This window comes from Populus euphratica, unplaced genomic scaffold (assembly GCF_000495115.2).
Source record: "Populus euphratica unplaced genomic scaffold, PopEup_1.0 scaffold31.1, whole genome shotgun sequence".
NCBI lineage: Eukaryota > Viridiplantae > Streptophyta > Magnoliopsida > Malpighiales > Salicaceae > Populus > Populus euphratica.
In genome coordinates this window covers 2,360,790-2,377,353 of record NW_011499850.1, presented here as the reverse complement: position 1 = coordinate 2,377,353, position 16,564 = coordinate 2,360,790, and the positions used below count along the sequence as shown (strand labels likewise).

The 16,564-nt window shown below is 32.4% G+C and overlaps 1 protein-coding gene across 1 annotated transcript; it reads left to right on the top strand.

The window, feature by feature from the left end:
• Positions 1-1,807: 1,807 nt before the first annotated feature.
• Positions 1,808-7,298, top strand: LOC105121106 (uncharacterized). Its single transcript, XM_011019623.1, has 9 exons — positions 1,808-2,091; positions 2,204-2,394; positions 2,481-2,662; positions 2,745-3,029; positions 3,118-3,176; positions 3,281-3,317; positions 3,426-3,497; positions 5,830-6,154; positions 6,599-7,298. The coding sequence occupies exons 1-9, from the start codon at positions 1,959-1,961 to the stop codon at positions 6,965-6,967; spliced, it is 1,653 nt and encodes a 550-aa protein (XP_011017925.1). The 5' UTR covers positions 1,808-1,958; the 3' UTR covers positions 6,968-7,298.
• The last annotated feature ends 9,266 nt before the right edge of the window (positions 7,299-16,564 follow it).

Below are 16,564 nucleotides of genomic sequence, written 5' to 3'. Positions count from 1 at the left end.
AATTTTCATACACATAAGAAAGATTGGGATTTTTACATAATGATGATCACTTGAAATTAATCCAAAGAAAAACTTCGTATAAATAAAAACCTGAGGACACCTAATAACATACAAAATTAAAAAAACAAAAACAAAATCATATCTGAAATTGAAAAATAAATTACAAGAGAAAAGAAGAACAAATTAATTAACCTCTAGGATTTATTTATCATATCAGGTGTTTTTAATTTAGTGACAAATAATTTTGTTCAAATATTGATACACAAATTAGGCAGCATCATTGTGGTGTTCTGTTAAACTACCAGGTTGAATATTTTAAACAGGAGATCGAAGAGAGTTCAATTTTTTCTATCAAAAGAAAACAGTCCAAAACAATTTTCCACTCATGAACAACTCCTCACCTCTCTCCTCCTCATGTCCTAAGCAACGTTGGTAGGTCAAGAAAATGACCAAATTCAAAATAAAGAACAAACCCTATTAAGAATCACAAGCTCCAAACCCTAAAATAGTAAGGTTCAACATCAAAACATAAATTAATAAATCCGTAAATAATGACCTTTCTGAAGTAAGCTAAGCCAAATTATGAAAATGGGGGAAAGGTGGTGGTAGGCACGTTTGTTAGTTGTAACCAGTGAGATTGGCAGCGGGGGTCACAATGTGACAAGCATACGCATAGGATTTGAAGCACATCCTGCCACGTTCTCTTTAGTTTAAAATTGTATATTTGAATTTTTTTAATTTAAAATTTATTGAAATATTTTTTAAATTATTTTTAATATTCTATGTTAAAACTATATTAAAAGCTATCTAAAAACAATTATGAGCCCTAACAACCAAGTAATGAATAATCTTGTCTTCTATTATTCTTTATAATAAAGGCAGAGTTATCGAGGTTATTGGACAATTGAAATTAAAATACGAATCTTAAAGAAATTTTTAAAAACAATTAAAAATGTAAGCCTATCGTAGCTAGGGGTCGCATTGAAACAATTTAGATTCGAATTGAGAAATCTCAATACTACAGGAGCCAAAGTGGAATATCGTTGAATTCATAGGGGTGAATATACATTAAAAGAGGTGGAAAAAAGAAAAGAAAAGAAAGATTCAGTGTGACTTGTATATAAAAACATTATTAACTGATGTAATAAATATTATATAAGTGATTTACTTACCATGTAAATTATTTTATAAAATCAATGTATTGAATGCTATTTGCATTAGAATTTTCTTTATTGATTTGTATTACTGCCATTCCAAGAAAAAAAAAACTAATCTCCTTTGAATTTACACTGTAAAATCTTCATTTTAATAGTACTTTTTTAAAAAAAATTGTAGTTATAGTCTTAAAAAAATAAATTTAAAAATATATATTTAATTAAAACTCCTGTAAAATGAATTTTTATATATAAAATAAATAAAAAGTATTTTTTTATAAATAAATAAATAAATATTTTTTGTTTTTATAAAAATAAAATTTAAAATGTAATGATACATTAGATATACTTCCAAGAAACAAAAAAGAAGCAATTTGTATAAATTTCTTAAAAATCTAAAAAAAATTCTCAACAACTTCCAGAAAACAAAGGCATGAGAACTTCCTCGTAACAAAAACGTTGTAACCCCGAAAAAAAAAGAAAAAAAAGAAAAATAATAATAATAAAGAAAGCAACACCATCACAGCAAAGGGGTATTCTTGTCCATGTAATAATTACGGACAAACAAACGTATAGAAAAGAACTGAAAACTTTTTTACAAATTCATAAAGGTGTTTTTCTTAACCGTTAAGACTCATTAATATCTGACAAATACCCATATAAATCACCTGTATTTAGTATTTACACACTGGCTCGACACTCCTCTGTCTCTGTCTCTCGTAGAGACGATCATAAAAACCAGGCAGAGCCGACGGCAACGCCGCGAAACAGAGAGAGAAACTGAAACACAAACAAGAACACAACATGTCCTGTAATAACAGATCAAACCCACCGTTGTTTTTTCTCCTAATCTTTCTTTTCTTTTTCTTTATCTTTACTTCTTCAACAGCAACTCCTGGTTCTTTAACTTCCCAGTTTGAATCTTTTTCCATTCCTGGTAGTTCATTTACTAATTAATTTTTTTCTAAAAATTATGCTTTTTGTGAAAAATATGAAATCTTTATGTGCTTTTTTTTTAACAAGAGTAATTTTATTTTATTTCAATGTAGATGTTGTGGTTGGTGGGAGAGAGAATGATGGTGTGGTGGTTTCATGGGAGATAAGGAGGCATCTTGCAGAAGAAGAGAACACAGCATCTTCTTTGATATTGGCTGCAAAGAAAACAAGAAGAAGAGACCCTTTAGAGAACTTTAAATTCTACACTTCTGGTTACAATATCAGCAATAAACATTACTGGGCTGTGAGTTCTTTCTTTATTACTTTTTTCTGGTTTATTTGACCATATTAGTACATTTTCTTGTACTGATTGTCACTTCAATGATGCAGTCTGTTGGTTTTACTGCGGTTCCATTCTTCATCGTAGCTTTGGTTTGGTTTGTGATATTTGGACTATGTTTGTCCTTTATCTGCCTCTGCTATTGCTGTTGTCCAACAGAGCCTTATGGCTACTCTAGAGCATGCTATGCCCTGTCTCTCATTTACCTCATCCTCTTTACCATTGCTGCAATGTAATGACCCCTCTTTCTCGCTATGGCTCTGTGTTTTCATTAATAATTTTATGACACCCTCAATGTTGCTCTGCGATTGCAGTGCTGGATGTGTTGTTCTGTATACTGGTCAAGGGAAGTTTCACAGTATTACAACACACACATTGGAGTATGTAGTCAATCAAGCAAATGTTACTGTCAAAAACCTCAGGCATGTGTCAGATTATCTTGCTGCGGCTAAGAATACAGGTGTAGAGTCAGTTTTTCTGCCACCCAGCGTCCAAAATGACATTGATAGCATTCAAAAAAAGATCAAGTCTTCTGGTACTACTCTTTCCAGCACTACACAGGATAATTCAGAAGGCATACAAAATGTTTTGGATAGCATGTGAGTAAAAGCTCTTAAAACTTCTTCTGGTGCTTGATTGGTTTTGGAATTTTTCCTAATTGCTCTTATTTTTTGCTGTGCATTGCAGGAGACTGGCCCTCATTATCCTTGCTGCTGTGATGCTTGCTTTGGCATTTCTTGGATTTTGTAAGTGTTATTTTCTTGGATTAGAGGTGCAAATTTATAAATTGTCTGATTTATTATAACTAAATTGTTTGCTTATATTATTTCTATGATGCCATTGGTTGCAGTGTTCTCCATTTTTGGGATGCAGTGCCTTGTTTACTTGTGAGTGACCCTATTTTTGAGCCATTATCTGTTTTAACAATTTTGAACTTGAAAACAACTACATGTTATGGTTATGATTTGGCCAATTTTACTGTTTAAATTCTGTAGTCTGGTGATCCTTGGCTGGGTTCTTGTTACGGGCACATTTATTTTGTGCGGTGTATTCCTTCTCCTTCACAAGTAAGTTCTTTCTCCTGTTCTTTTATTTATTTATTTATTAACTTTTCCGATATAGGGTCATAAAATGCATAAAAGATTTTATGCTTGGCGTTTATTTTTTTTTAAAAAAAGTTGTGTTGAATTAAGTTTATGTTTTGGATGCTTTGTGCATACATTCTGGTGTATAGATGCATGCATATAAACATGCAAGCACACACTTGTGGTTGTGTTGTTTCATTGTGGCATATAGAGCTTTCATGGTCTTAATTGTTGATGTCCATATACACACGCAAACACTGTTGTAATTGTGTTGTTTAGAGCTTCGTGATCTTAATTGTAGATATTCATAGCAAACACCCTTTTCTAGCTATAATTCTGATGGTTGTCTTTTAAATGTGTTTCTGAGGTATTATGAACCCATTGGTTGTGGACTAGAAGTTTTAGCATTGCTGATATTAATAAATGGGTCTTTTATATCTTGATCTTGGGAATCGTCGAACCTCATTTTCTGTCGTGTCACCCTTTGAGCATACAGAGAGGTAAAATGATTCCATATAATGTCATTTCCTGGCAGTCAGATTGAGAGAATGTCTAAAATGATGCACTTTTCTTTTTCTACATGTACGTGGGTCTTTTAGGATTATTTTTCAGCAAGATTAAGTTTCCTTTAAAATTGGTATATGGAGTGGAAGATGATAAATAACGTACAGCCAAGCCACTCATATGAAGAGAGAGGAAGAAAGGATTGGAATAAGTAGTAGATATCAATAATTAAAAGTTCCAACAAAACCTTTCATGAAACTTCAAGAGTTCTCTCACTTTGTTTTGACAACTCCTGGGCTGCATCTTTTGTCAATGGGTTACAGTTAGAACCATGGGGCTGAAGACTGAATGAAAGTGGCTGGCGAGAACTTAAGAGTATATTTGATTCTCACCTCCTCAAAAGATTTGTTGCAAATAATTCTTTCTTCAGTTAGTAATTTAGAGAGAAATTATGAATGTAGCTATTCAGTGTGCAATATTCTAGGAATATGAATAATTGGATTTATCAGGCTGAAAAGCACAGAAACCACAAAGTAGGCCATTTTTCAGGAGAAACTGTTCTGTATTGGCCAAGCAAACTACATTGAGTTTGTATGAAATCTTGAAAACACACAAGGATTCAGCTTCAATAGGTTACAAAGTGACAGGCTAACTTCTTATATCCCAGGCATTTCTCTAGATTCTGTTATTTAAAGTTTTAACCAACTAGATCTTGAGCTATCTGCACCTTGTCTGAACATTGGCTAACCATTCTTCTTCCTCTTAGATCATGATTGTACCGAGTTCATCCATACATAGTAGTCAATCTCTGAATATTTGGGCTGATCAAGAAATATTCCTGAAAACCATATGATTAAGAAATTTTCAATCTGGCTTTTTACAAGGATTAAATGCCCTGTAAGCTATGGAATCAGAAGGCTTTGTTTTCTAGTGAATTAAAAATCTGATGCTGGCAATATATCTGTACACGGATAGGAAATTCATTTCCAACTCCATAAGAAACTAGTACTCCTTTAGGTTTGTAAAAGTAATTTTTGTAAAGATAAGGTCTAATGAGGCTGCCTCTTGGCCTCCTTCAACCCTTTAGCGAAATGCAGAAAAAGGAAGGAAAGTCCATGGACCGACCCCATTGTATCGTCTCCACCCTGTAGGAACTACGAGATCGCCCCAAGGATGCCTTCAGAATCCAGGGGTCATGGACCGACCATAGAACCTTGTTCAATAAGTGGAACGCATTAGTTGTCCGCTCTCAAGTTGGGCAGTAAGGGGGTCGGAGCAAGGGCATTCTTAAAACTAGTATTCTTAAGACTGACAATCTCAATTACCGAAGAAAGAGTTCAGGAATTACTAAATATGTCTGTAGGGGTGCATTCAATTGTCAAAAAAGAGGCACTTGAATAACTTTATGCCACCGAAGTTAGTTATATACCATGGTATCCTGTTAATTGATCTACCAGTTAGTTAAAGCTAGTGTCATATAAGATCACTATTTTAAATGGTAACATTGTGATTAGAAGCTGTCTTTAATGTTGACACTCTTGCACACATGCATGTACAGTCTTTAAAACCAAAATTATCTTTTTTCTTATGCATGTTGACACTCTTGCACACATGCATGTAAAGAGATACATTTGCATTGTGTTATGGAAAACTTTCATCTCTTGCACTTTAAAGTACTGGACTTGGAAAATGTTTACAAGATGACTATTCTTATGATAGTACCAATGGACTTCTATGTCAGAATCAGTGTTTCTGTGCTTCTTTTCTGAGTGCATCCCTAAATGTGTTTGTTTGTTTGTTTATCTGCTAGCGTGGTTGCCGACACTTGTATTTCTATGGATGAGTGGGTTCAGAACCCCACTGCCAAAACAGCATTGGATGATATAATCCCATGTGTGGACAACGCAACTGCTCAAGAAACTTTGAGGCAGACGAAGGAGACAACCTATCAACTTGTCAATGTTGTTGACTATGTAGTTAGCAATGTCTCTAACCGAAATTTTCCACCCCAAGCTAGAGATCTGTATTACAATCAATCTGGCCCACTCATGCCTGTTCTTTGCAACCCATTCAATTCTGATTTTACAGATCGTAAATGTGCTGCTGGTGAAGTGGACTTAAGCAATGCTACCCAGGTAATATATGTGAACATGAAAAGTGTAAATAGAAGGGCTGAAAGGCATTTTATATGTTGGATTTGCTGAAGATTAAGCCACCAATTATGCATCTCACTAGCAGATTCCATATTAGATTCAGTTGCTAGTTATAATCATTGCCCAGAATGTATGTTTGTCAACATAATTTTATTTTAGACTATGTTTAAATTTTCCCAGTCGGGCAAAATCCAAAATCTATCTTGGTTTCTCTGTTTAACTTATGGTGCCAAATTTTTAAAGTGAGATTTTGGGGGTAATTTTCTTGTTTCAGTATATTTATGTGCTTTTCAATTTTGATTAAGAATAAAATCAGTTAACGACCTTCTCCTTAGTCAGCTTCTGCTTACAAATTTTACCTGATTCGTAATATATTTAGAGTATGATTCAGAAAGGCTTACTGCTTTTGTTTTCTGTATCGAGCAGGTGTGGAAGAATTATATATGTCAGGTTTCATCATCTGAGATTTGTATTACACCCGGTCGGCTTACACCCAGCTTGTACAACCAGATGGAATCTGCAGTAAATCTAAGTTATGGGTTGAATCGTTATGGTCCATTCTTGGTTAACCTGGAAGACTGCACTTTTGTGCGAGAAACATTCACCAAGATCAGCCATTCTTATTGTCCTGATTTGCGGCGATACTCACAATGGATATACATTGGGCTAGTAATTGTATCTGCCGCAGTAATGCTATCACTGATCTTCTGGGTAATTTACGCAAGAGAGAGAAGGCATCGTGTATATACCAAGCAGTTCATGTCCTCATTGGAACGCCCTGGCAAGGCATCGTGAAGATGCCCTAATCTAGTTATAAGGTTGCTAATTATTTCTTGACTATATCCTGGATCGCTTGCTATGAGGATATTCTTGTGCATCATGCCAAGCATCCTTAGGCTGGAGTATCGTTAGTGCATCACTAAGTACAGATCTTTTTCTCATGGCTTGTAGTTTCCTGCCTTCTGTTTTCTCACATGTTCTAATGGAATCTATCTTATGGAGCCTGTTTTTGGGCATAGTGTCCTGTTTTAACTTAATACAGACCGAGCAAGCAGATGTAAAGATAAGTTCCTGACTAAGTTACTTTTGCCTGAGTATTAATCTGGCATGTCCTTCAGTTCTTGAGTATCTGGAATCCTTTTCAAGTCGTGAGGCCCAAGCCATCATTTCTTGCACAACTGGAATACTGAAAGTCTTGGGGTCATGTCTTTAAATGGCTGCAAGATACAGGAAAACCATGCCATCATTTCTTGCACAACTGGAACTCATTTCCTTGACAAGATAAGAAGAAGACACCTTGGGATGGATCACTGACCTCTGTGCAATCTATCTATAACTCAAAGCCGTTCAATCAATGATCCCCAGCTCGAATTCTTTTCCTTGACAAAAAAAAAAAAACAATAGAAGCTAAGATCGAGAAAATCAGGACATAACTTAACACCAATACTATATTGCCCTATGGACTAACGGATCAACATCAATGAAAGCTTTTGATCTATCCTCTTGCTAGTACTACCACCCCCACACACAAGCACACTTGTAAGACTTTGAGTGCAAGTAAAAAAGTGGGGTCCTTAAGCCACAGCCATCATCATCGTAAGTAACAAATTATAGGGACTCGCGAGCAAGTTTTTTCGTGACGCGTTGTTACGTGTCTGAATTCTGTGAAGCTTGCATAAGGACGGCAGGTGTGGACAGCAACTGGCTAGGCAGGTCCCTTCTGGGATTAATCGACATGGCTGGATTGCCGTGCTCTTGTTGCTGTGGCACATTGCCGACATAGATTTGCTGTGTGTGTGAACCCACACGACCGACGTAAAGCATGCATGTCAAGTTTAAAACCAATTCTTGGCTGGCCAAATTTGCTGCCGCTGCTGCTCCGTGTGAACTGGTTTAAAAACAGTTCATAAATCAATCCAAGACGAGCTATGGATTAGATCGATCAATCAAAAATATTGTTTCAAAGAAAATCCAACTAGATCTCATCCAGACCAGATCGTCTAGGTTTAACAATATCACCTTTTACTCAGTTTAACATAAAACTCGACCCGAGCCCAAATACTAAGTTGAGGGATCATCGGGTTGATCACATAATTTAATAACACGGGTTTCATCTTAACAAAAAGAAGTGTCCATTTTGGCATCAAATTCATTGACATTGATTCTTGGCAAGGGATCAGTTTATGTAGCTAAATTGTGGGGGTTGTATGAAGGCCTGAATCTGGCTTATGGCTTGGGGCTTCATATCTTTATGGTGCCAAATGCAAGATTAGTACTGATTGCAAAAGGCATGTATCAAAATTCAAATCGCAGTTAAGAAGGCAATTTATTTGCTAGAGATTCCTTGCTTCCCAGCCAAGTCTAATTCATATTCAATGGATTGGACTGCAAGACCAATCTTGTACCCTAAACCTTCATCATAGCAGCAAAACAATCAAAAGGACTTAGGAGTAGTTGTTTAGGCTTTTGAAGTGACAATAACAGCGCCTGAGACTTGAATTTGAAGTTTGTTCCCTCTCCAGAAGAGAGTGATTTTTTAAATTATATTTAATATTTAATATATATTTGATATTGTCATATAGTAAATTTTAAAAGTGTTTTTTAATTACAAATAAAATTTTATTTATTTTTTACACTAAATCATTCAAAAACACGTAAAATAATATTCATTTAATAATTTTTCAAGAAAAAAACATTTTATAAAGTAATTGCAACTCAAAACAACCATACCCTTAGAAAAATGGTAGAATGATACAAGTTTTTATCCTCAATTCTTCACCGCTTATATTAATATTTAAATTTTATTATTTTTTGTGCATTTAAATAAATTTACATGCTATATGTTGGAATCTATATTTAAAAATAAAAGATAACGCAATATTATCATAATATAGTTATATCATAATTAATTGTTGTGAAAGATGAAAAGAATAAGGACAAAAATAAACTCACAAACTTAGATCATTTATTTTATAATCCATTGAAGGAAAAAGATCATCATGTTATTTTTCTAATTTGATTATCATATTAATTTTGGATCTAATCTTTTTATTTGATTAATTTTTTAATCCATATCTGTAAAATTTTAATGTGTGGAGAGTACGGATCAGGAGCTGGGATCGCAGTACTATTTTTTATTTGTTCAACAAGAATTTCGCTTGGATTTTGAATTACACAGCGCAACATAACTTTTTTATTTTATTTTTATACTGTTTTGAAAGTAACTTTTAAAAAAACAAAAAACGTTAAATTAATAATTTTGTAGGATATTTTAGTTTGATATTATCTATAATTTAGTATAAAAATATAAACTACAATTATTTGAAAATTAGAATTAAAAGCTCTAAATTTAAGTAATGTGCAATATATTATTTTTCAAAATAGTTTTTTATTTAGAAATATATTAAAATAATATTTTTATCTTTAAAAATTTATTTTTAATATAAAAACAACAAAATACTAAAAAATTAATTTAAAATTAAAAGATTAGATTTTCCTAAAAATTATACAACTACAACCATACAAACACAAATATTTAAAAGCATAGTATTAGTTGTTTTTCAAATTATTTTTCACTTAAAATATATTAAAGTAATATTTTTTATTTTTAAAAATTAAATTATTTTTAATATCAACACGTTAAAATAATATGAAAAAAATAAAAAATAAAAATAAAAATAAAAAATAATTTTTTTAAAAATACTCTTAAAATGCAAAAACAATCATCCTATTAATATCTATTAATTAATATCTATTACGATCGTATAAGGAATTCCCTGTGAGTTGCCGTGGAGTAATTGTTTGGAAAAACTGACGGACTAATCCAAATTAATGTCATGTATTATCCAATGGATTAAGGGGTTGATTAGTAACACTAAGATATGTATATCTTATTCTCTTTCTACATTACCCAACAACATCTGACGTTATTACACTAAGTAACACTTAACCAGGTTGTCATTGGTACCAAATCAAAGGTCATTAAGTCCAAAGGAGGCTATAAAAGTGGCCATAAATCAAAGGTTATATGATCCTAACAGATTCGAAAGAAACCATCTTATATTACATTATTACATGCATGGCATCTAGAAATGGACCATATCCTAAGTCACATACACAGCAAGAAACCAGGACATGCCTGTGTTCACCCACCACACATCCCGGATCATTCAGGTGTGGTCTGCACCGGGATTCCCTTAGGGTGCCCGCCAGATCAAGAATCGGTCGTGTTGGGTCGAATAACAAGGGAGGATTGGCTTTGATTGCCAAAGCAAATTCATTCAAGGCAATCTTGTTACAGATTATCAAGCCGTCTAGTCATGATCTTCACAGGAGGAGGGATTTCCAGCCAAGGCTTACCAGGTTTTGCCTAATGAATGCCAGTAGAGATGGCGTTGCTTTTTCTTGATCTTAGCTTTGTTAGATTCAAGAAATTTGGTAGTTTTTTTTGTAAATTTTGTTCAGATTAAGATCAGGAAATTTTGTAGTTGTTCTGGTGTGTATGTATGATACAGTATGTATGTATGCGGATTTATGTACTTAAGGTTAATTAATTGTGTGTCAAGGAGTCTGATGCAATTTCAGGATTTTATTAAAAATATGGAGCTCTAAGATTCGTACCAGAATTAATGAAAATACATACGCCTATATCCACGCATTTATCAAATGCAAGCAGTTTAAAGGATTGTATGTTTCTATATATTTTTATATGTGTTTTTGAAAAAAAATTAAAAAAAATTGTTTTAAAATAATATTTTTTTATATTTTCATATTATTTTAACGTAATGATATCAAAAATTAATTTTTAAAAAAAATTATTTTACAACATTTTAAAAAAAAATATTTTTAAATAACAATCAATATCATGTTTTCAAATACCCCTAAAAATATTTAAGTGCATGTAGAATCTTTGATTTGTTAATTTGTATAGTAGAGTTTGGTTAGTGTTCTAAGATAAATTAATACAAAAGAATAAAAATATTTTTTATTGGAAAAATAAAGATAAAAACATAAAATAAATGTCTTTGGAATATTTAATTTTTTGAGTAAATTTTAAATAAAAAATACGTGGATAAACAATCCATCATTTTATCTTGAAATATTAATCAAACTTCAACTCGCATGCATGTATTCTAATTTTATTAATTAATCAAGTAATACATAACGAGACCTGGAAGATAGGAGCTAACAGCATGACAATTGAGTTAATAGCAATCCTTGTCCTCATTAAGATTGTATACATCACAGTTGGAAGATTCAACCGTCCAAAATACCTGCAGGAAGTGACCGACCTCTTATACTTGCAATTCTAACCCTAATATATTGGAATTGGTATCGATTCACTGGGGTTCTGATGAACAACATTCATTGGGAAATTCAATAATCCATTTCCAACCATCTAATTCAGATAGAGTAAATATTGAAGATTATAGAAACAGAAGTGAAAGAGAGATTAATTAAAAGGAAAATATATTCCAAATTTCTCTCCATAAAGGTAACTTAGATCTCCAGAAATTTTCACGTCTCTCACAATACAAGTTCTAACCTATCGTTTAAACACGATACATATCTCCATACTTGAAATAGAGCTTGTAAATCTTTGATTTTTCATTAGATCGAGCTTGGGCGTATCTCATGGAGTCCTCTTCAAAAACGAGTATCATCAATTTAATCCCTTCTAGATGATGATGATGATGATGATGATTATGGACAATCGAGGGGAGCAAGCTATATATCTCTTATCAAACCTGGCTTGCTCGCCTTCAATTATGACGGCAAAACATACATGCATGCATTAAATGAGGATAGCCATATATCTTCTGGAGATTGATGATGTTATCATCGATAGTCATACAGAATCTCAAAACCCAGAACTTATAAGACATTTTTTTCTAGTGATATGTTGTCATTTTGATCTTTTCTATCTCCAAATAGTCCAAAACTGTAGATAGTAAGCACGGTGATCATCATATCCTTGCATGAACACGCCTTCGTGAATTCATGACTGTATAAATATCCTTGAATTCTAAGGTAAATCATATTCTTTTTTAGATCCGATCCTGTGCCTTATAACCTATAACAATATTAAGAAAATCATAATTTCTTTTAAGGATTTTCAACTATCTCATCACATTTGATTGATTATTTTCTGGCAGGAAAAAGTGTGGCACTAAGTTCCATTTTAAGCGAGACTTTTTCATGAAACTCCGTTGGGCTACAGAACCCTAATGTCCCACACTCGCACTTGATACTTTGACAGCTAAAAATATGCTGTCTAAGGGCCACCATTGATTTAAAATGTTCAAGAAAATAGCCCTACAGTCACTACTTTCGAAAAGCAAGAAATTACTTGGAATCAGAGGTTTCAAAAGGGGGCAAATTTCATTTCAAGAAAAAATAGTGAATTATAAGCTTACAACGAGAGATCCAAATGAAATCCTTTTTATTATATAACTATATAGTATAAAAAAATATAACCTTGAATATACTTTTAATGCGGACCGATTCTACTGTATTATAGTGATTTATATACATTTATGAAAAAGATATTGAAATTTATTGCACATGCCAGAAAGTGTTTTTTATATGTGAAACTTCATTTTCTGAGATTTTTATTTCTTCTCTTTTGATTTCAGATGTTTACATAGTTGATAAGTCTTCATTCCCATTTGCTGTATTTTCCATGTCAGGGCGGGGATTGACTGACGAAATCAAAACTATGGCTTCCTTAAAAACTAACTGTACGCTGTCCCAAGCTATGGTTATATTTTGTAAAAGTGTAGCAGCCACATTAAATAAGGCCCTACACATGGCTCAAAAAGAGCACCAACGACTAGTTCTCTTTCAAAATAAATATTCAGGGTCAAAAGTCAGAATGATTTAAAGTTTGACCATTCAAATGTTAGAGGGGCAGCATCGAGTGACAAGCTAGATATTAAGAGACGTTTGATAATGAAATAATGGTTGTTTTTTTTTTAAAAAATAATATATATTAAAATGTTATATTTTTTAAAATTTATTTTTATATTAAAATGATTTAAAAACATAAAAAAAATTAATTTGAAGTAAAGAAAAAATAATTAATTAATTAATTTTTTCAAAAACACTTTTAAAATCCTTATTTGTTTTTAAAAAATTCATTTGTTTTTAATTTTTAAATTTTATTTTTAAAAATATAAAAAATATTTATTTTATTTTAAATTTATTTTTTATATTTTTAAATGGTTTTGAGATACTAATACTCAAAAAAAAAAAATTGACAGTAAAAGAAGGCCCTCAACCTCCAAAAATCGCGGGCTTCCACACCATGCGGAAGAATATCACTCTTCTTCTTATGAATGCAGATGCTGTAGTTTGCAAAACCAGTTGATGCTGTAGTTTTCAAAACCAGTTGCCGCTGCTTGCGAGCAGATTTTTTAAGTTTCCTGCCAAGGACCCCAGCTAGCACAAGTGGGATGGTTGCTTGCCATTTGCGTGGAGGTTAAACTACATTTCTAGACAATATATTTGCCATCTTCATAAAAGTTAAAGAACTACTAGCTCCTTCGAGTTGTTAAAAAATCATCTTTAATTACTTATTCACTCGGTAATAAAAAATGTTTGTCTTGAGTAACCAATATACTCAAACTTGATTGATTTTTTTAGAATTATGATAATTAGATCATCGGCACCTGTAATTATCAAGTTTACTAATATCAATCTTAGAGTTTGTGGGTCTTACATGATAGTTAATTTCAAAATCTATAAAATTAGTTAAGATATATTCAAGTTAATCTAAATATTCAAGTTAATAAAAAAAAACTAAGAAAATGTTCAAAATGATAGAAGAATTGAGGAAGAACTTGTTAAAGAAGTGAAAACAAACAAACCAATATTATTAATTTGGTAACATAATATGAAGCTAAATCAAATTATCTTGATCATGTTCAAAACTTCAGTAACAAGTAGCATGATTAGAGAAGGGATATTCTCGACGCGTTTTTGCAGAGTATAGAGAGTCCTGCATTCACTCATGGACCATTGTATCTTGTCAAACAAGCTGAATTGAAAGGGAAAGGAGGAGAAATATCTATACCGGAGGAAACAGGCGCATATGTTTGACCCTATTTCTAGTTTGTATATGCATGGGTTCCCCTCGTTAATTAAGTCTTCAATGGCTCCAGTGGTCTAATTTGGCATATATATATATATATATTGGAAGAAATCAAACTAATAATTAATATATTGAGGAAAGGAAAAGGGCAGTTCAGTGTGGGTGGCTCCTGAGGGGAGTAACTTTACGACTGGTCTTGCTGGTCCACCCATGCATGAAAGATTGGTTCTGTATTGACGCTGGTCAAGACCCACATGGTACATACAATTCTTCAAATTTTATTTTTTTTATCAATTGAAAAAATATTTCTGTTTTCGAATTAATCACATACTGCCTTGATTACTAGTAAACTTCTTATCCCCTTTTTACGAGCTTTTTTCATATTAGAATTATTTTTATGCTTCTTTAAATGTGACCAAATCCCTTCAAATCTTCTGGATGGTATGCATCAGGACTCAGGAGGATGGAGATGAGTTTTAATAAATTAAGTTAAAATTATCCTTCTCCATGAAGTTCCCTTTTCCTTTTGATTCCCTCAATATTATTCTTTCGAGGCACTTTACAAGTTGCGATGGAGCACTTGATGAATCCAAGAGATAAGATTTCCCATCACTTTTTTAAATATATAGTTGATGACATCTTTATAGCAATTTAATCTAACAAAAGCGACGTATATATGCAACCAAATGGTCCAGCCATATTGCCACCAATAAAGATCTTCTAGGTAGATCCATCGCCATAAATATATATTATAAAATGGTGATTTCTCGCTCTTTTTACTGAAATCTTAAGGGTCAAGCTCTTCAAAGTTGCTTATAAACTATACAAAATGCTTGATACCAACGATGAATTCGAGTAAAGTGGTAAGAAAGATGGGTATTGTTGAGAAAAGGATCGACAATCATAAAATATTTCAATATTCAAAATTGATAATGTATTAACTAGATATATAGTTACAAAACAATTAATTTTTTTTGGCTAGAAACAAAATGAAAAACAAGGACGTGTCTTTTGATTTTGAAGGTCATGAATTAATCCTTTTCTTTTTCATTGTTTGATATTATCTAATGATGCTACGCCCAATATATGAAATGGAAGATAGCTAGCAATGAGTCATGCTGCATGAAGTCGAGACATCTTTATACCAGGGCACACACACAAGAGTTCAGAAAACGAAAAGGAAGCATGACATGAAGTGATGAGCACTGTCCTGCATTTCTATTATGATATTATACTGCATTTATCTGTTGATTCTGCTGAGCAAGCAAAGATAGCGAGAAAAGCCTCCTTAGGGGGTCAGTGACCACACAATTGATATAAAAAATTAGAAATCGTATATGATCGGATAAGTAAAAAAAATAAAATTAAAATGATATTGTATTACAAAAATATAAATAGATTATGAATTTTAACCCGCTGAATAATTCCAAATAATTTTTTTTATACCTAGCATGGTCTAAGAATGGACTGGTCAAGTCCGGATCAATGCACCAAGCCTAGCTAAGTTCAATAATAGTGAACAAACCATCAGCGGCCGCCGGAAAACAATGCATGTGGCCTAGTGGTTTGGGTTTCATTTCCAAAACCCAGTGTCCCTGACACGTTGTGCCTTTTATGAATTTAATTAATTAATTGACTACGTTAAAATAAATGATTTCCAAGACCCAGTGTCACTAAAATAAGGGAGCTCAGTTTGTTGACACGACTCCAGTCAAGAGAGCCACCCGAGGCATGAAAATGTAAAAATAATAATACAAATAAAAACAATAAGCTTTCATGAAAAATAGATTGAAATTCGTTGTTTTATTATTAAAATCTTTAAATATATTTTGAACATATTTTTATTTTATTTATTATTTTTTAACTTCCAATCACATAAAATATAAATATATTATTTTGATTTCTTTTCATTCATTAATTTACTTTAATAATCATAAAATATTTTTCAACATAAACAGTAATTTAGTTCAAATTATTATATGGCTAAGATAAATAAGAGATATGTTAATAAAAATATATATTTTCATGAAAAATAAAATTCAAAATGACTGTATTTTTTTTTAAAGTAATTTCAACCTATATTTTTTTATGTCAAAAATTTTTTGGTGCCCTGCAGTGGAACACAAATATACAAACTAGTATAGATCTAGAACAACTAAATAAAAAAGAAACAAAGCAAAAACAGAAGAAGCACTTTCGTTGGTGACAACATCAACACTAACCTCGGTTAACAACACAGCCTTAAAAAGGACTCAAACGAGGGAGAGACAGGGACAAAGGAAAGAGCGAAGAGTTTTCCA